Consider the following 21,971-nt stretch of genomic DNA (forward strand, 5'->3'; position numbering starts at 1 on the left):
CTTTTGTGTTTCTAAGTTCTACCCATAGTCTCACAGAATGTCACTTCCAAGTACTGCTGCCAAGTACACACCTGGCTTACGTGAACCTGTCATGTCTACCGCATCTGTAAACCAGAATACTGAGTTGTGACACACACAAAATGCTGGAGGAATTCACGCTGCCTAACCTGTTGAGTTCCTCCAGCATTTTGTGTGTATGTTACTCTGGATTTCCAGCATCTGCAGAATCTCATGCTTATGACTTACTGCCAGTTGTGCCCTCGTCTCAGTCTTGACATCCCAGTCCTCAAAGCCATTTCTGTTAAACCTCGAACGTTGACACAAGTGCGAGTTAACGGAGTTATTTTCCTGTTTTAACAGTATCCCAGGCTATCCTGATCATCATTCTTGCTCTTACTAACTACTGCTTTATCCCATGACTTACTCCTGCTCAGAGTGCCACCTCCCTGCCTATCTGGGTTGAACAGTCAGTGTAACACTAGAAAATCTCCCTACAGTTGTCAATGAGGTCATTAAACTTTAACAATTTAATATCACTGGCTTGTGTTGTGAAATGTTATTTCATAGCATCGGTACATTGCAAAACACAATAATAAAAGCATATAAATATGAAAAGTTAAGTCATGCAAAAACAGAAAAGAGAAAAAAAGTGAGGTAGTGTTTATGAGTTCATTGTCCATTCAAAAATTTGGTGACAGAGGGTAAGAAGCTGTTTCTGAAATGTTGAGTGTGTGTCTTCAGGCTCCTGTACCCCCTCCTTGATGATAGCGATGAGAAGAGGGCACATCTTGGCTGATGGCAGTCCTAAATGGTGGATACCATCTTTTTGAGGCATCGGCTTTTGAAGGTGTTCTCAATGCAGGGCAGTATAGTGCCCACGATGGAGTTGGCTGAGTTTCTATAGCTTTTTCCAGTCCTGTGCAGTGGCTGCTCCATTGCAGGCCGTGATGCAAATAGTTAGAATGCTCCCCATGGTACATCTGTAGAAAACAGAGAGTGTCTTACCGTCTCCTCAAACTCCTAATGAAATATAGCCACTGTAGTAACTTCTTTGGAATCACTTCAATATGTCAGGCCCAGGATAGATCTTCAGAGATGTTGACACCCAGGAAGTTGCAATTGTTAACTTCTGATCCGTCGATGAGGACTGGTGCATGTTTGCTCAACTTCCCCTTCCTGAAGCCCACAGTCAATTCCTGGTTCTTACTGATGTTGAATGCAAGGTCACTGTTGTGACACCAGTCAGCAGTTGATCTGTCTCAATCCTGTACTTGCCTCGTCACCATCTGAAATTCTGCCAATAATAGTTGTCATCAGCAAATTTATAGATGGTATTTGAGCTGTCCCTAGCCACAGAGTCGGGGGTGTAGAGAGAGTAGAGCTGTTGGCAAAGCACGCATTCATGAGATGTGCCAGTATTGACTGTCAGTGAGGAGATACTCTGATCTGCGTAGACTGGTCTCCCAGTGAGGAAGTCAATGATACAGTTGCAGAGGGACGTACAGAGGCTCGGGTTTTGGAGCATATTGATTAGAACTGAAGTATTATTTTATTGAACACTGAGCTGTAATCAATAAACAGCGGTATGACATAGGTCCGAGTGAACCAAAGACGGGTGGAGAGCCAGTGAAACTGCACTTGCAGCTGACCTACCATGGCGTTAGGCAAATTGCAGCCCGTCCTGGTCTATGATTAGGCAAAAGTTGTTTCTAGCCATGTCCAATCTCACAAAGCACTCTATCACAGCAGATGTGAATGCCAGTGGGCAACAGTCATTAAGGCAGCTCACCCTGCCCTGATATGATTGTCGCCCTTTTGAAGCAGGTGGGAACCTATGCTTATACGCTGGGAGTAGAAGTAGAGGCAGGTGATCAGACGTTCCAAAAAGTGGGTGCAGTATGGCAAAGCAAGCTTTACTTATGGCGAGATAACCGTGGTCAAGTGTGTTGGTTCCTCTGGTGTTCAGAGACTTTAAGAGGAACTCTACCCCTGGTGTGGCAGCAGGAGGATGGGGTGAGGGCAGACATGCACAAAATGGAAGAGGTGTTGGGTGAGGGCAGCACTGATAGTGGACAAGGAAAAGCCCCTTTCTTTGAAGGAGGACACCTCATTAGTTCTGGAATGAAGAGTGACATCCTCCTCCTTCAAAGGAGAATGCCCTTGACCTTGAACAAGGGAATGTCAGCATGTACTTGATGCTGCATACTTGAGATTACAGAAGGTTGCAGGTCAAAGCTTCCTTGAGGGGAATGAGCCTGCTCACAGATATTGCTCCTTAGTCTAGCTATGAGCATGTATAGCAAGTGTTGCTGCTAGAAAGGACTGTGCATAATGGGTCTGCCATGCTTCCTCCTGGGATGTCTTTGAAACCTCTGATCTTTGTGGCCCATTTTCATGTTATGTAGCCAGAGAGGAAGAAAAAGCGGTGAATCCTCACTGGCTGTCAGTTTGGAGTGCAGAAAAGGGACTAAAACAAAAGACAACCTCAGCCGTGCGCACTATGCAGAATAATTAGAAAGATCGCAATGTTCTGGAGCAGCCTGGAAAAGAAACCCTTCAAGTAAGCACTGCTTCAGGCTGAGAGAGAATAACCATTCATAAAGTTGATCAGAATTATTAGTTTAGACCAGAGGTTCAAATTGGATCAAACAATTAGGACAATCATACACATAACAGAAATTCATTGAGAAAATAATGATTCTGTTTTTCACCAGGATGCTTTAAGTCTGGAAATAAGCACCTCTGCTCTGAGCTAAACCTGCAGAACACCAATTTTCCATTTAGAAAACTCAACATTTGGGAAATTCCACCATAAATTGGATTGCAAGACTCTGTTTGTGCTGGTTGGCCCCTTTGACATTAAGACTGATGAAACAAAACACATTATTCTCATGAAGACAGACAGACTTGCTGATATTGATAGACATTAGCAAAGCACTGTTCCACAGAAGTCTTGCTAAATCTGTGGAGAAAGTGAATCAGCTTCAATTAATTAAACGTTTTTCACCATACATGACATTTTGCTCCTGGAACCAGGTGTGTGTGGTGTTTTTTTTAAATATTTAATCCAACACGACTTCTTCAGCTAAACTACTGCATGCCCATTATGAATGCCACTGGATTCAAAAGCCAACTCTTACTCTGGCCCACACTGCAACAGAATGTGTGGATCCTGAATTGGCTTCTACAGTGGCTAGAAGTCCCACCAACAGACAACTCCTTAGGGGAGCATCACACACGACTCGGCTGATCCCACTGCTTTTGAGTGGTGTTCCTGAATGTGTGCACGTGAACACAAGAAAACTGCAGAGAGTACTGGACTGAGAGCCCACTACATCACCAGCACATCCCCCACCCCACCCCCATCACAGGTAGCATTGACTAAGGCTCTGCCTCAGGAAGGCATCAACAAATATCCCCACATCTAAGCACTACCATCTCCTCACAGCAAACACTGAGCAGAGGTACAAAAGCCTGAAGTTGGACACTCCCAGCCTCACGATCAGCTACTTCCCTTAACTATTTGGTTCACGGGCCACTGCACAACCCCAATCACCAACTCAAGGTACCCACAGCACAATGACTTTGCACTACAATGAACTTTGCTATTTTTGTTCTAATTGTATTCTTTCTTGAATAATTTATCTTCAGTTTCTCTTGTGAATATTGTGTTTCCCCATGTTAGGCGCTCGAGATGCAAGTAAACCTTCCAATGCACTTGTGCAGACACAGACGTGCGTAAGACAGCAAGCTCAATTCTGATTTCCAAACTCAAACACAGAAGAGAGAATTCCATATTCCACATTAAGTCTCAGTTAATTCTAGCTAAAGGAAGTGTCAATCGAGGCATACAATATCAGAATGCCAGAGACACTGGAAGTCCCATGTCAATTAAATCATTCAAAGTGCTTTAAATATTAGATATGCAACAAAGAATACACAATAAGAGATGTTCAAGTGCTTTCTGTTTACAATGAGTTTCTTTCCTCCGAGCAGCTTCCTCAAGCAGGCTGATCCTCCAATGAAATCTACACGTTTAGTTGGTGTCAAATTTAGATTGGGCTCAGCCTTATAAATAAACTATATACTGTGTTATATGCCAAAAGCCCAGCAGATTTCTGGGTTTTCTTTTGCATATAAGGTGACCAACAAGAGATTAGCATTCCTAAGGGAGTGAAAAAAGAATGGACTGAAAGGTTCCTAACAAGATATATAAAAACATTATTTGGATAAAACAGTCGGCTGTTTCCCATGGTAGGGTCTTTCAGAAAATGTGAACTGTGGTACATCACTTTCAACGAAAGACACAGCATGACAGAAGTCTCTTAGAGCTAAATGCGAGCTTAAAAACAAAATCATCTAGATATCACACCTGCCACAGTCCTTACAATATACAATCCATTATAGTTTGGATTGTATAAGAGTACACTGATGGCAATCTCCTTCATAAAATAAACTTTTTAATCTTTTCTCCTGGGACAGATTTTATCATTTACACAAATGTGGATTATGCCATGGGAAAAGCAAGCAAATTTTTACTGCAAATCAGTTTCCTCTGATTCAACTGACACATACACAACGGATTTCAAAAGGGTTTACTATTTTTAATTCATACCGATGCACCAAATGAGATTAAACATTTTTCAACTAAAACAAAATGGAAAGATTAATTATTGGTGCTGTTAAGTCCTCTCACCTTATTGCATCAGTGTGACGCTGCATCAGTCTGTTGGTTATCAGTTGTCATACCTGAACAGTATGAACTCCTGTTCTGCATCTCACTGCCATTCCTAAACAGACTTCATTTTAATTCTTGATAACTCATCCGACATTGCCTATACCAGTTCAATTGGTTTACAATACCTTTGTGTTCCCTCTAGCCGTGATTAATCTGAGAATTCCTTTTACCTTCTTCCTTGTCCCAAGACTGCTTTTGTCCACGACTTGTGCAAGGTATCAGGACACTAGCAGAGCCTAGAAAATTATAGTGGAAGGCAGTCTAGGCTGGGGTTCTTTGAAAGAGACAGAAGGTACATTTAATGGAGGCATCACCTCTTCTTGGGTAGTTCTCAGAGATAAAGGCAGAACATCGTGGGTGCGGGTGTGAGTGGGGTGATACGAACAGGTTAGAGAGCAATCTCTTACTGCGGGAAGAGAAAAAGTTAACATTACAGAACCGAGGTCCCTCCCCATAACAGAGAGAGGATTCAGAGGACAATGAGTGGGACAAAGGGTGGAAAGAATGTGGTCAATTGGGATGGCCCTAACATAGTGGATAATGTGGTGCTATGACAGTGTCAGCAACCCAGGGTCAAGTCCAGTGCTAACTGCAAGGAGTTTGCACGCTCCCTCTGTGACCGCACGCATTTCATCCCACATTCCAAAGAAGTACTCATCAGTAGATTAGCACAGGCTTGTTGGATCTGTTATCGAGCTGTATCTCTAAATAAAAATAAATTCAATTAACTGATGCAGTTAAGCTGCTTTAACTGTGCAACAGCCACAACAGTCACCAAATGCAGAACTGGCACCCTCCACCTGCCTGAATAATGGAAATACATCCTCACAGAATTCACAAATCACAGTCTACAAGAAATGGAATAAATTCACGCTTCTTATTATATAAATTATCATTATAAATTCAGAATATGTGAATTAAAAAACACTTTTCTTTTTAATCCTGTTGGCGTTTCCTGAAGTACATGCAGGCAAGGCCTTGCATTACTGATCTGATTTACTAGGGACATACGTCCCCCAACCCCCATAACGTGGAGGTTGTCTGTATATTAGACTGGAAACAGTGTGGCCTCCTCTAAATGGTGACCACTTTTTAAAAAGAGCACCTGCACTCACTTCACAGGAGTGACCTTGAGGTTTGGGTGGCTTGTCACTTGAATTAAGCACCCCACTCCCAATTTGACTGCTCCTGCCCATGGCCTCCCTCACTATTAGAAAACTCAAGGAAAAACAGCTCATCTTTCATCTGGGTATGTTGCAGCCTACAGCCTAAGTAACCTGCTGTTTGCATCGGGACTGGTTGGTTTAGCCTGCCAGTCCTCTTTCCCCCTCTGCCAATTGTCTTCATTGGTAAAATCTTGCCTTCTGAACATTTTACCGTGTTAACAATGCATTATGCAAAGGAGCTTAACACCGCCCCACCCCGAATAATACTTCATCTATCAGCAAAATTTCCTTTTGTTCCTTCCATCCATCACCCTCCCCACTACTAGACTAATTGTTTTCCTCAGTTCTGATGAAAGGTTCCAAACTCTAAACATTCACAGTTTCTAATGCACCATCAATAACTCTCGGAGACGGGAGGGGAACGATAGGCTTTTATTAGCAGCAAAACGGAGCACAGCATCTCGGAGACTGAGGGAGGAGCAGTGCCTCCAATCGCCTTTATACAGGGATCTGTGGGAGGAGCCACAGGAGCAGTCAGCAGAGGGGCAAGTCCAGACAGGTATACATAGTTTACCACAGATTCCCTCTCTGTTGACCTGCTGAGTTTATCTGGCATGTTGTTTTAAATTTCACCTTCCCAGTATCAGCATTTTCTTTTGGCTTTCACTACTTTCTACCAGTTTGATTTCCTGGGTAGCGGCGTGACTAGAGGCCACGGTGGGAAGAGCAGACTCGGCCCCAAACTGGGCAGTGGTTAGGCCAACAGCCTATTTTTGAGCCTCTAGTGCAGGGGTGGGCAAACTTTTTGACTTGTGGGCCACAAAGGGTTCTAAAATTTGACAGGGGGGCCGGACGAGGAGCAGATGGATGGAGTGTTTTGGTAATACACCTCATAAGAGAAAATAAAATATCATGGGATATGTAGAAAACATGTGCTTTAATTTCAATTGAAAATGAACAAATGCATTACAACAAAATATCTGTCTTTAAAGTCCCATGGTATTTAGCTATTTATTGAAATGACTTTTAAGACACTGAAAATTAAATGACTAAAATACAGCTTTTTTTAATAGTAACAGTTATTATTTGAAAAAACTGAAAATTCTGTTATCCTTCAAGATATTATCATCATCACTCTCCTCCTGACTGTCTTTATTTCAAAAACGGTAGGAGATGCAGGTCTACTTGTCCTGCTCCTTCTTATTCAATTGTCCCCTGTGCCAAAACTCAACAACGACCAGCACAAAGACAGAACAGTGACAGCTCGCCAGTATGCGGAGCGCGTTATTTGATCTGGAGCGCATTTTTTATTTTGAGAATGTATGTGCACCTGCGCACTACTCATGTCCATCACTTAACAGAAATGACATGTAACATGTAAGGTTTAGTGAAAAAAATATTTTCAAATGCATTTTTTACATAACACAACGAAGAAACTTATTTTTAATTTCAGTGGGAACAGTGTTGTTGGTCTCCCTTTTTAGCCAGCGCATCAAAGTCTGGATTTAGTTTTGTTGTGGCGATTTTCAGGATGGATCTGAGGTGTTGGTCAGTTAACTTGGATCTGTGGCTGGCTTTGTTGATGTTCATGACGCTGAATGCCTGTTCACACAAATAGGTCGAGCCGAACAAAGAGTAAAGCGCAAATGTGGAGTAATACGCTGCACCTCAACAAAGGTCAATGTGTAGCGGTGTGCTACATGCAGCGCTAAAATTACGACACGGAGTCGGTAACTGCAATCGAAGAAAAAAAAACTTTATTCGAAATCCCCAGCCTCACTTTTAAGCCTCCCTCAACCAGCCCCCCGTGGCGCAGAGGCTCCAAAGCTCTGTGCTCGCAAATCCCCGCAGGCTATCTCCCTTAGCTGGAATGCTGGCTAATTGTGAGCCAGTTCGGATGTGCCAGGAAATGGGTCGCTACAAATGTATATAGAGTGCGTCATCTATTGGGAAAACGCCAGGATTGCGGGGAAAAAACGTTAACAAGGTTTATTAATATAATTTCGTCAAGTTCTGCGGGCCGGATTAAAAAGCATTAAAAATGTGGCCCCCGGGCCATGGTTTGCCCATGCCTGCTCTAGTGACTTAGTACACTACATCAGACTCCTAAAGCGGTCATTGGGGACAGAGAAAAAAATTTAAAGATATGGCTAAAGATTCTATGAAGTGCAGTATCACTGTCATCTCTACTTTGATCATTTATGGAATAGAAGAGCATCCAGGATGGTATTGAGTACCAAGGCTGTGCTTTGGGAGCAGGAAGCACACCATACAGCAGAACTAAAATTACACTGGTCTAAAGTGGATACGTACACTTAGCAATAAGGACATGTTCCCTGATAGGGGGGTTAGAGAAGAACTGTAAAAAGATATTTCAATTGCCTGAGACACCAAAGCATTTACAATTACAATGTACTTGGATGACTACATGAAAAGCTATAATCAATAGGGCTTGGGACCAAAGTTGGGCAAGTTAGATTCACCTAAAGGGTCACTTAACACCAACATTAAGATAACAGGGTGAATTACCGTAAATTTTTACGATTCCAAGTTCCAATTGGCCATGGTCAGGCAGGAACTGTGACAATCGCAGGTTCCTCATTCCCCCAGACCTCAAATCAAGTACTTCCTCCACTTCGTCTTCTCCAGTCATATCATTTTCATATTTGTACTTAGATAATTCCAACCTCTTCTCAAATGTAATCTCTCCAGTAACGGTCACATGCCCCTGGTTACCATGCCCTATAGCTTGGGAAATCATTCCCTGAACCACACCGCTCCATTAACTCACCATCTTTAAGATTATTCTAAACCAAGGTCAAATGAGGCAGGTTTATTATCATCCATTCTCATCTCTTCTTACATTACCTTGGGTACTTACAAAATCACTGGAACCAGGTCATTCAGTTAACTACCAAGACAGCAAATGGTACACAAGGGTGAAAGGTTAAAAAAAATGCTATCAAAGAAATTATGGATATCACTACTTTTTTTTTAACCTAAACCTGTTCCAGTGCCAAGCACCACTACCAATAAACCCACACACAGCCAATCCTGCAATAACAACTACCTTCACCCTGCACCCTTTCTTTCTCTCCACCTTGGAACGGGTGGGTAGCAAGCAGTGGAGCCATTTTATGACTCATTTCATCCACATCCAACTAGGGAAAGAACAGTTAAATCACCTCATATCTACCACAGCAGCTAATTCCCGATTTCTCTTTGCAAACCATTAAGCACAGCCACATGTAATGCTGCAGCAGAAGATCAGCATCCATCAGAGATCCTCATCGCCCAGGCCATGCCAATTCTCACTGTTGCCATCTGGGAGAAGGTACAAGTGCCTCAAGACGTGTACCACCAGGTTCAAGAACCGTTACTACCCCTCAACCATCAGGCTCTTGAACAAAAGGGCATAACTACACTCATTCTACTTCTGGTGTTACCACAACCAATGGTATCACTTTAAGCACTCTTTATCCTGTTTTCGCATGCTCGTTATTTATTTATATTTGCATTTGCAGAGTTGGTTGTTCAGTGAACAGTTACTGCTCTATAGATTTGATAACTATGCCCGCAGAGAAAGTACCTCAGGGATGTTTATGGGGTGACACACATGCACTCTGGTCATAAATTGTACTTTGAACCGCCAATAATGGGTGCTACAACTTTATGTATACACACACATTCTGCTGCAGTGTGGGCCAGAGTAAGAGGTGGCTTTTGAATCCAGTGGCATTCATGACGGGCTTGCAGTGGTTTAGCTGAAGTAGTAATGACATGCTTGGCAGAATCAATGTTATCATCCATTGTTGACAAAAATCACCAATGTAAACTAGAGATTAGGAATAACAATAGGGGAAAAAGAGCAGGAAAAAGCCAGGTCAAGTCTACGAGTTGCCGCTCCTACAGCCCAAGTGCACAAACATCCTCCTCCTGCTGAATGCAAATTTACTTGCTCAGCTTTCTCACTTCCTTCTGCAGTTTAGTAAACAAACAGTTTGGGATTACTGCTTTACAATGTTAAAAACTGCCTTGTGACTTTTCTACTTTGTAATGCAAAATGTCTTTTCAAAACTATGATTGGTGGAGTAACAGTATCCTGCCAACTTTTCAACTATTAAACATTCAAAACAGAACACCAGAAAAGGTTTGTATTATCTTACAACACAGATTATGACAATTTGGCTCATGCGAAAGATCTTATTAGCTCCAATTCCACCCCCCCCCCTTCCTACTTCAATATTCTGCTTAAAATGCTCAGCTCCCATTTGATTCTTTTTGCAATTAAACTTAAAGAAGTGTATCTGTGGGATGTGGGAGGAAACCAGCATGGCCACAGGATACAACAGAGATCAGGATCGAATCTCGATACGGAGAGCTAAAAGGTAACAGCATCCCCTACTGCATTACCCTGCCACCCCATGATAACATTGAGCTGACTTGGCATTGTCAAACTTTTATTCAGATACATATTTTAATAAATATCTCATCAGGATCACAACTGTAATTCAAGTCAATTTTGGAGCTAAACCTTTCAAGCAAAGTTGAAAGGATCCTCTCCCCTGGGGTACCTCGCCCAAAACCACCCCCAACCACCAAATTTTAGACATAACACTTAAAGAGGAGGAAGGTTGCATCACAGCCTGGCATGGGATCACCAATGCCCTTGACTGAAAAATCCTGCAAAAAGTAGTTGATATGGCAGGTCCATCACGGGTAAAGCTCTCCCTACCATTGAGCACATCTACATTGAGTGTTGTCACAGGAAAGCAGCATCCATCCTCAGGGAGCCCCACCACCCAGGCCATGCTCTCTTCTCGCTGCTGCCATCAGGATGGTGGTACAGGAGCCTCAGGACTCACACCACCAGGTTCAGGAACCGTTATTACCCCTCAACTGTCAGGCTCTTGAACCAAAGGGAAGAACTTCACTCAATTTCACTGAACTGTTCCCTCAACCTACAGACTCATTTTCAAGGACTCGTCATCTCATGTTCTCAATATTTATTGCTTTTTTTCTGTTTCTCCCCTCCTTTTCTTTTTGTATTTGAACAACTTGTTGTCATTTGCTCACTGGTGGAAGGTCCAGTTGATGCAATCTTTCATTGATACTATTAAGCATTATTGAGCATGCCCACTAGAAAATGAATTGCAGGGTGGTATATGGTGACATACATGTTCTTTGATGATAAATTTATTTTGAACTTTGAAGACAAACCTCTACAGAGCTCTAGTTAGACCATAACTAGAGTACTGAATCTAACTGTGGTCACTCCAATTTGAGGAAGGACATGAAAGCCCTAGAAAGGGTATTGAAACGCTGCACACCTCCCCCCTCCTCAGAATAGCTGAAGAGCCCCTGCTTCCCCTCATCCATTCTATTCTTGAACCAAAAAGCAAAATCTTAATTACTACAGTTTAGCAGCACCATTATCATGTTGACGATAATGGCATGTTGGCCTTCATAACAAGGGCAGTTGAGTATAGGAGTAAAGAGGTCCTTCTGCAGTTGTACAGGGCCCTGGTGAGACCCCACCTGGAGTATTGTGCGCAGTTTTGGTCTCCAGATTTGAGGAAGGACATTCTTGCTATTGAGGGAGTGCAACGTAGGTTCATGAGGTTAATTCCCAGGATGGCGGGACTGTCATATGTTGAAAGATTGGAGTGATTGGGCTTGTATACACTGGAATTCAGAAAGATAAGAGGGGATCTGATTGAAACATATAAGATTATTAAGGGATTGGACACACTACAGGCAGGAAACATGTTCCCGATGTTGGGGGAGTGCAGAACCAGAGGCGACAGTTTAAGAATAAGCGGTAGGCCATTTAGAACAGAGTTCAAGAAAAACTTTTTCACCCAGAGTGTTGTGGATCTATGGAATGCTCTGCCTCAGAAGGCAGTGGAGGCAGTTCTCTGGATGCTTTCAAGAAAGAGATAGAGCTCTTAAAGATAGCGGAGTCAAGGGATACGGGGAGAAAGCAGGAACGGGGTACTGATTGTGGATGATCAGCCATGATCACATGGAATGGTGGTGCTGGCTCAAAGGGCCGAATGGCCTACTCCTGCACCTATTGACTGCCTAAAATTTATGATTAATTTATGTTTTTCTCATGAATGATGCGTATATGACTCTAACTGCCCGAGATGCTGCTGCAAGATATTTTATTGCATGTGTGCATACATATACTTGTCCATATGACAAGACAACTTTGGATAAGAAATTTAAACTGCCATGTTCGATTTGAAAAGCTGACTGTTCTTCGAGCATAAGCAGCTAACAGATTTGTTAGATGGGGATCAAGAACATGACAGATTTCAATCAGGTGAAAAGAAAACCAGAGAATGAGAGGGAAAACAAAGAGCGAACTAGAGTGAGCTGAAAAAGATGAGCTTGTATTAGAGGGAATGCAACAAAGATTCACCAGAGTGGTCCTCAACAGGTGTGTTTTATGAAGAAAAACTGAATAAGCTAGGCTCCTTAGCCGTTTAGAAGAACGAGGAGTGACCTCAAATGCAAGATTCTTTTGAAAAAAACAGGGATTGACAGAGTAAATATTGGGATTGCAGGAAAGCAGCATCCATCAAGGATGCCCACCACCCAGGCCTTGTCCTCTTCTTGCTTCAAGAAGAGCATACAGGAGCCTCGGACCCACACCACCAGTTTCAAGAACTATTACTCCTCAATCATCTGGCTCCTGAACCAGTGGGGATAAATTCACCCGTCCCATCACTGAAATGGTCCCACAATCTATGGACTCACTTTCAAGGACTCTGCAAGGATCTGGAACTGAGCTGTAAAGGGTGATGGAGACAGAATCAAATCAGTAACAAAAAGAGGGCTGATTCACATTTTCAACTTGAAATATTGAATTTCTCCCGACCTACACATGCTGTATGACCCACTGAGTTCCTCCAGCACCATCTTTCCTCCAGTGGTCATTTATTTAAAAAGGGAATTACATTGTCACTCAAGGGAAATTATATACAGAACTATAGGGAAAGACACCATATGAATTTCAAATGACTAAGTGTGCTGTACCAATTCTTTGAAGGGACTGAGGCAGGCAGAGAGGCATCAAGTGTGCTTTTTAAAGCAGGACATGGAATTAAACTGAGTGAAAAAAAATTAGGACAATGAACAAAGACAAGGACAGCGAGACAGAATGCTCTTTCAAATAAAAGAGCAAGAATGACCTCCTGCAGTGTTTGATTCCTAAGTACTGAGTCTTTAGAACAAAACCTTCCAAGATCTGTGAATTGATAGTATCTTAGAACAGTCAGTATAGTAAATGGAAAAGCAGTGTCCTGGTGTCAAAGGAAAGATGCCCAGTTTGTAGAGAAGAATCAAAGTAGAAAAATTCATTCTGTACTAGATAAAATATGATGTTGCCAAAATATACTCATTCTACATCATTCAAACATGGATGTCCCTGAAGTCCAGGGATAGAATTATTATACAGCTATACAGTACAAATTACCTGCAGCCATTTGATTCAAAAGATTTTGTAATGTCAAACTGAATTCCAAGCATCACATTACGATGATAAATTCCCAAAGATATTGCAGAATTCCCTAGAATTTAGAAAGAAATGGCATCATTTGATACCAGTTTTAAAATATTAATAGGAACTAATGGGATACTTCTAGAATGTTGAAGTGTGTAGAATCATGTGCTATCATCTATAGAAATATTAGGGCCAGTTTCTACAGGAGTCAAACACTCCATACAGAGGATGGTGTGGTCCGGTTCTCTCTTCTATAAAATGAAGACTGATGCGAAGCTGATTGATCATTTTAAACCTGAGATTAATTGATTTTCATCCTTTAATACCTAAAGACATTAAAGATAATGGAGAAAATTTCATCAGCTGTGATCTTCTTAAGACAGCAGATAACATGAAGAGGCAGAATTGCCTACTTTTGTTTCAAATGTACAAATCCAGTAATAGCCTGGAACAAAAAACTTCATTTACTGTCTTAAATAGTACCAAGAACCATAAAATTTGAGCTTCTTAGATGGTTCACATCCATAACAAAAGACACATCTGCAAAGAACAAATGAAAGCAGAACAGGCACAAAAGGATATTAATTGACCTTTAAATCACCTGTCACCACAAAACTGATCAGCCTGCAGGTATTCTACTACCCGGTAATTACTGTGCAAAAAGCACGTGATTACTATACCTAGGCACCAGGAGTAGATTACAACATTTCCATTCTAGTTGAATGGGATCAGTGGTGGCATGCAGGTTCCATGTTAGGATCTGCTAATTGGTTTGGTGATGATGGACAACAAATTTGGGGCAGGAGGAGGTGAAACCAACGATGTTCACATTTTCTACTGTTTCTGAGTGGCCTCCACAGTTCCACATTAGAAGCTCAAGGCACCCACTACCTTCTACCATGCTCTTTTTCATTTTGAATGGTTATGGCTTTGACTCGCAAAGCCAGAGGGACCATTAATTTCCACACACCACAAAGATTAAGAATATCCTTGAAGTGGATACTCTGTCCTTTTGAAAGGTTCTCGACATGACAGAGCTTGGAATAGAGCATATCATTCAGGTACATGGTGTTGGAGATTAGAACTAGCTGGTTTCCCACCAGAACTTGCTGAGCACTTAACAGGGCCTCAATACTCCAAACATTCTCCTAAAAAAGTCTGAAGGCATTGGTTTGCCCAAAAGAAAAGAGAAAAGCTGGAAGAACTCACAAGTAGTATCTGTGGAAAGTGGTAACAGTCAGCATTTCCAGTCAAAGACTTTTCATTGGAAATGTAAAAGAGAGAAATGCAAGTAGCAGAGAAGGTCGGTGAAGTGATGGGTTGAACAAAGGGAATGTGTGTAAAGGATGAAATTTTGGACAATAGTCAGATACCCACAAGCTTCACTGGTTTGTCAATGGATCCAGAGGATTTTACATGAATTAATAGATAGCATTTTTTCAGTGATTAGGGGGTGTCAAAGTTTCAGAGGAATAGGAGAGAGAGCAGGGTTCGCTGCAGCTCAGTCAACCATGAGCTTGGTGAGGAGTTTTATTAAGATTAAGATCTCAGTTGGACATGGAAACCAGGAAAAGCAGTGCCACCAAACAGCAACTAATAACATATACTGTTCTATCAAGCAAAATATTCATGTTATCAAGTTCTCCAATAAGAAAGTATATTAGGAACTAGATGCGTTGTGCAAATTATTTTTTTAAACTTTTCTGTGGTCATGCTTGGGTTCTCCTTGTGAGCTTTCAGATCAGAACAATAGTCATGACAAAACAAGGTTTAACAAGTCTCATAACAGCCAAACTGTGGAAATCAAATAATTCTCCGAAGAACACCTCAATTTTTCCACTTCAGCAGGCTGCTGAACAGTCTTAATAAACTTGCTTGCTGAATCAGCAAGTCTGTAAGCTTTTTTCGAAATGTGGCAGAGGACCAAGAGGAATGATTACTGGAGAACAATGGTGAGTTTACACAAACTAACTGGCGGGGGGGGGGGGGGGGGGGGGGGGGGGGGGGGGAGAGACAGTGCAAGAAGATACAAGTTCTAATTGCTCTTTAAGGGGTCCTCTGTTGGTCGAGGTTGGCCGTGGAGGTTGCATCCTTGCTGTGTACACTGTCGATAAGCAAAGCAGTGCAGTACAATATGGACAGCAAGCTGTGGCCATACTGCAGGCTTGCACTCTCCAGCAGCTGATGAGCCCAAGAGATTGGCAGAGACCGATTTTTTTTATATATAAAATTACATACAATAACCATTCAATGACTTTCAATTCTTTACAGTTGTTTCCATTACTGTCTTTACATTTTCAAAATCTTTGCCACCCACGTGGCACTCTGTTCTTTCATATTTACATTCAGGGGGTATATCCCCAATCCCCCTACCCCTCAACTCCCATGGGAGAAGAACCCTAGACTGTGGTTCTTCCCCACCGGGCCCTTGCGGTGGCTGCACCAAGTTTGAGTGCGTCCCTCAGCATGTACTCCTCAGCTGAGAATGTGCCAGTCGGCAGCACTCCCCCACGGACATCTCCGTGTGCTGGTAGACCATCAAGTTTCGGGCCGACCAAAGAGCGTCTTTGACCGAGTTGATGATCTGCCAACAGCACCGGAGGTTGATCTCGGTGTGCATCCCCGGGAACAGCCCGTAGATCACGCAGCTGCTGGGGATGAACCTCGACACTGCCCCTTCCAACCTCCTCCACGAACCCACAGTGTGCAAAGAGGTGGGTCACCGACTCCTCAGTTTGGCACCAGCAATGTTGCAGGAGTTGCCAGTGAGCATTGAATGCAACATCAGACTGCTTTAGGGACTCCAGCCCCGCATTTTACTCCTGAAGCCTTCTCAATGAGTGGGTACAGCCACAAGGCAGCGGAGGCTTGAGATCTGAATTTTCTCACCAAGGGCTCAGCATATAAACAAAGTAAAATTTTGAAAAAAAGCTGCTGATTAGCTCTGCCTTAAACCTCTGATTGGTCCAATGTTACGTTCAAGTTTGCTGACGACTCCACTGTCACAGGCCAAATCAAAGGTGGTGATGAATCAGCATACAGGAGGGAGGTTGAAAATCTGGCTGAGTGGTGCCACAACAACCTCTCACTCAATGCCAGCAAGACCAAGGAGCTGATTATTGACTTCAGAAGGAAAGCAGTGGTCCATGAGGGAGTCCTCATCGGAGGAGAGAGTGAGCAACTTTAAATTCCTCAGTGTTATTATTTTGAAGAAGCTATCCTAGACCTTGCAATTACAAAGAAAGCACAGCAGCAACTCTCCTTCTTAAAAAATTTGCAAAAACTTCGCATGACGTCCAGAACTTTGACAAGCTTTTATAGTTGTGTAGTGCAGGATATACTGACTGGCTGCATCACAGCCTGGTGTGGAAACACAATACCCCTTAACAGAAGATGTTACAAAAAGCAACGGCTACAGCCCAGTCCTTCATGGGTAAAGACCACCCCCATCCCCACCATTGAGCACATCTACATGAAACGCTATCATAGGAAAGCAGCATCTATCACCAGGGACCCCCACCACACAGGCCACACTCTCTTCTCACTGCTGCCATTGGAGCCTCAGGACTCACACCACCAGGGTACTGGAATAGTCATTACCCCTCCACCATCAGGCTCTTAAACCCATCACTACAATCTGTGGACTCACTTTCAAGGACTCTTCATCTCATATAATCATATAACAATTACAGCACAGAAACAGGCCATCTCAGCCCTTCTAGTCCGTGCTGAATGCTTACTTTCACCTAGTCCCACTGACCCGCACTCAGCCCATAACCCTCCATTCCTTTCCTGTCCATATACCTATCCAATTTTACTTTGAATGACAATACCAAACCTGCCTCTACCACTTCTACTGGAAGCTCATTCCACACAGCTACCACTCTCTGAGTAAAGAAATTCCCCCTCATGTTACCCTTAAACTTTTGCCCCCAACTCTCAACTCATGTCCTCTTGTTTGAATCTCCCCTACTCTCAATGGAAAAAGCCTATCCATGTCAACTCTATCCCCCTCATAATTTTAAACACCTCTATCAAGTCTCCCCTCAACCTTCTACGCTCCAAAGAATAAAGACCTAACTTGTTCAACCTTTCTCTGTAATTTAGGTGCTGAAACCCAGGTAACATTCTAGTAAATCTCCTCTGTACTCTATTTTGTTGACATCTTTCCTATAATTCAGTGACCAGACTGTACACAATACTCCAAATTTGGCCTTACCAATGCCTTGTACAATTTTAATATTACATCCCTACTCCAATACTCAATGTTCTGATTTATAAAGGTCAACATACCAAAAGCTTTCTTCACCACCCTATCCACATGAGATTCCACCTTCAGGGAACTATGCACCATTATTCCTAGATCACTCGGTTCTACTACATTCTTCAATGCCCTACCATTTACCATGTATGTCCTATTTGGATTATTCCTACAAAAATGTAGCACCTCACACTTATCAGCATTAAACTCCATCTGCCATCACTCAGCCCACTCTTCTAACTGGCCTAAATCTCTCCACAAACTTTGAAAACCTACTTCATTATCCACAACGCCACCTATCTTAGAATCATCTGCATACTTACTAATCCAATTTACCACCCCATCATCCAGATCATTAATGTATATGACAAACAACATTGGACCCAGTACAGATCCCCGAGGCACACCACTAGTCACTGTCCTCCAACCTGACAGTTATCCACCACTACTCTGGCATCTCCCATCCAGCCACTGTTGAATTCATTTTACTACTTCAATATTAATACCTAATGATTGAACCTTCCTAACTAACCTTCCATGTGGAACCTTGTCAAAGGCCTTACTGAAGTCCACATAGACAACATCCACTGCTTTACCCTCGTCAACTTTCCTCGTAACCTCTTCAAAAAATTCAATAAGATTTGTCAAACATGACCTTCCACGCACAAATCCATGTTGACTGTTCCTAATCAGACTCTGTCTATCCAGATAATTACATATACCATCTCTAAGAATACTTTCCATTAATTTACCCACCACTGACGTCAAACTTACAGGCCGATAATTACTCTTAGAAGCCTTTTTAAACAATGGAACCACATGAGCAATACACCAATCCTCTGGCACCATCCCCGTTTCTAATGATATTTGAAATATTTCTGTCAGAGCCCCTGCTATTTCTACACTAACCTCCCTCAAGGTCCTAGGGAATATCCTTTCTGAACTCGGAGATTTATCCACTTTTATATTCCTTAAAAGTGCCAGTATTTCCTCCTCTTTAATCGTCATAGTTTCCATAGCTTCCCTACTTGTTTCCCTTACCTTACACAATTCAATATCCTTCTCCTTAGTGAATACCGAAGAAATTGTTCAAAATCTCCCCCATCTCTTTCAGCTCCACACATAGCTGTCCACTCTGATTCTCTAAGGGAGCAATTTTATCCCTCACTATCCTTTTGCTATTAATATAACTGTAGAAACCCTTTGGATTTATTTTCACCTTTCTTGCCAAAGCAACCTCGTATCTTCTTTCATGCTCTTGATATTTATTGTTTACTTACTTATCATTATTTTTTCTTGTTTTGTGTTCCATTTGCAGAGTTCGTTGTCTTTTACACTCTGATTGAACATCCAAGTGGTCTTTCATCAATCTGTTATAGTTATTATTCTATTATAGATCTATTGAGTATGCCCACAAGAAAATGAATCTCAGGACTGGACGTGGTAACATACACGTACTTTGGTAATAAACTTACTTTGAACTGATGAAAGGTCAGTGACCTGAAACGTTAACCGTATTTCCCTCCCTACCAATGCTACCTGAGCATCGATGCTATTATCACAGTTTGTCTTTATATCATTACACTTTGGAAAAGTACAACACTCGAGGCCGTCAGGAAAGCAAACTATTTTCCGAAGGGAGAAGGAAGGTTGCAGCAAGTTCGGTTTGATTTGAGATGCTGCTTAATTTTAAAACCGCAAGTCGCAGAGGTGCCCTAAACGGAGCAAACATTCGAACAGCATTTCTTGCGCCCTGGCGAAGGATGATACTCACCGCAGAGCCACAGGATAAACTCACCGTAAGGTTTGCAAGATGTGATTCTGACCGTCAGCATATACGAGGCATTTAAATGTTTGAACAATGGAATAACAGGTACAGTTAATATGCCTGATCGCTAGTGAACTCTTCGGATTTGTGGCAAGAGGTTACTTACGAGCCGCAACGGCAACAGGAACGTAGTTTGTGGCCGCGGCTGGTCCCAGTTAATGGATTAACGAATAAAACTGAAGCGAACACTGGGACATTCCGGAATGGAATCTGACATATTTGAAATTAACCCATTAAAGATAATATATTCCTATGATAAAAAGGAATCAATTGATAAACTGTACGAAACGATAGCAAACCTATCTCGGATTGCGAAGCCAGGGTGGGGATTACGTATATTCTGCCAAAAAAGCAGCAATTGTATGTCATCTACATACATTTTTAATCGGCTTGCTGTACCTCTGAAATTCTTCACGCGCATTATTTTTGCGAAACGGAGAGAGTGTCAAAAGATATCGGATTTATTGAGTCCAGCAGACGGAGTTCGGAAAAAACAACTTTGATTGACATCCTCAACAGCCGATAGGAGGAAGCCAAAGACAAGCACGACTCAATGTCTGGCCCACAATTTCAATGCGAGAACCATTCCTCGTCATATTAAACTATCCTGCAAGTATAAATTTATAATGCAAAAACCCTACAACGAAACTTTTAACTCACACTAATCCTGTTCTGGAGCGCTGCTTTATAAACAATTTACAAACATGACTATTTACATATTTAAATCATACTGTTAATACCAAAGTGCCCAAGGTAAATGTTTTCTTTAAAAGGAAAAGCAAAATTATTATCATTATCAAAAACACACAAAACACGGTAATAACAAGCTCCCCTTTTCCCAAGCAATATACTGTACCCCAAAAACAAAATTCTATTTTTCTTTAAAACGTGCCAGCTGCACTAAAGTTACCTTGCGAAGAACTTTCTGGCAATTGGTGCAGATCATGTAATTAGTGGAAAGCTTTTTCGAATTCATGGCATTCCCGTTTTCTTTGCAAGTTGTAGATATGAACATTGTCACACGGGGTTCGGAGGGTCACGGTCGGTGTAATGAGTGTTCCATGTGCGCCCGAGTCAATGGAAAAATTAGCACCTACTCAGTTCCTTTCATGTAATGACCACAATACCACACTTGCCGATCTTCCTCAACCGCAACGAAATAACTACATCAACTAATCCATCCTCAACTCTTATCAGTCGCCTGTTTCTAATGAGGTTAATGTAGCAATTTCGTCACAGTAACCAAATTGCCTACCTCTTGACCAATCATTACATTAGACCGTTACCAGCTGCCAGCCCACTGACCTGTCATTGCTCAATATCGCCTCAGTTAACATCTTCTCTACCAATCATTATAGCCAATTGCCGTTCATCTAGCCAATCATCGTACACAATCCTTAACCAATAAATTTACGCAGTTTAAACCAATATCCTTTTAGATTGTAAATCAACGCCCACCCTTCGACCAATCGTCGTTCGATGTAATGATCCTTATTAACATAGAGCCAGTTACGCAGCCCCTTTCATTAACCAACCGCTTTCTCCCATTCACAACTTTGGTCCAATCACTTAGTTGTTTTGTAGTGAAATAGTAAAACATGTATTTTTTGCCCAAAAATAAGACAACGGGGAAAATTACCTTTGTCAATTATCTGATGTCGGATTGTTTGATGTGTTTGTGATATGTGAAGATCTGCTGATTGACTACAACTGGTGCAGTAGGTAAAAATGTTAAATTCATGTGTTTTATAGCGAAACACTCGGGGGGGGGGGGAGGTTGCATTTCCTCCAACTTTTAAAATAGACTCTAAGTTTCTTTTTGTTTTTCTTCAGGATGATCGGCAGCTGTACATGGCTTTTGAATACATTTGTCCATTCAACTAAATTGATCATAAATGACTATTAAATGTAAAATGTACTACTTTTGCAAGCGGTATCCCACTGTGGTCAATTCCTTCGCTCAGCTGGTGGCGTGTTCCAAGCACCGAGTGCCCGATCCGACTGAGACGTCACAGCCCTGATAACCGCTCCGGCCGACTGTCAGGGCAAAATGTTTGATAAAGCAAAGGGCAGAGAGTTACACCTTGGTTTAACGATTTTTGTTAAACTGAAAACAAACTCATCGTGTTCGAAAACAACTGACTGCACTTCTTCGTGCAATCACATTGTAATTGTGCAACCAATGTGCGTACAATACTCTAATCGGCAAATTATAATATACTACTACACTATCGAAGGTCGTGGAAATCGGTTACAGCACCACAGTATTTATTGTAGTTCGTTAATTGGAGTTTGCTATATCTTAAAGGAGTTCCTCTTTTTATATGCGCACACAGCAGATGCTTAAGTGTGCCACATAAAGTTTTTATTCAATTGTTAAATTAGGGAAATCTCCGCAAAACAAACAAGTTTTGCCCCAGCAGTTTTCCACCCAGCAACAGAGTGATGTCAGCACAAACGCCCGAATA

At 42.0% G+C, this 21,971-nt stretch overlaps 1 protein-coding gene and 1 long non-coding RNA gene across 6 annotated transcripts in view; one reads left to right on the forward strand and one right to left on the reverse strand.

The window, feature by feature from the left end:
• The window catches only part of LOC132391440 (sestrin-3-like), a 120,478-nt gene extending 99,763 nt beyond the window's left edge, over positions 1-20,715 (reverse strand). For 2 of the 5 annotated variants that reach the window (XM_059964639.1, XM_059964638.1), the window contains exon 1: positions 20,414-20,715. In XM_059964639.1, the coding sequence (XP_059820622.1) occupies positions 20,414-20,518 (105 nt within the window). In that variant the 5' untranslated portion in view covers positions 20,519-20,715. Of the gene's footprint in view, positions 1-19,473; positions 19,586-19,609; positions 19,630-19,902; positions 19,921-20,413 lie in introns of those variants that run through there. The other 3 variants (XM_059964641.1, XM_059964642.1, XM_059964640.1) reach the window with 3 other exon arrangements.
• A 345-nt stretch (positions 20,716-21,060) lies between these two features.
• Positions 21,061-21,583, forward strand: LOC132390777 (uncharacterized). The gene is made up of 2 exons (XR_009511007.1): positions 21,061-21,225; positions 21,337-21,583. It is a non-coding gene; the product is annotated as an uncharacterized LOC132390777 (long non-coding RNA).
• The last annotated feature ends 388 nt before the right edge of the window (positions 21,584-21,971 follow it).

Source organism: Hypanus sabinus, chromosome 3, assembly GCF_030144855.1.
Source record: "Hypanus sabinus isolate sHypSab1 chromosome 3, sHypSab1.hap1, whole genome shotgun sequence".
In the NCBI taxonomy this organism is placed as follows: domain Eukaryota; kingdom Metazoa; phylum Chordata; class Chondrichthyes; order Myliobatiformes; family Dasyatidae; genus Hypanus; species Hypanus sabinus.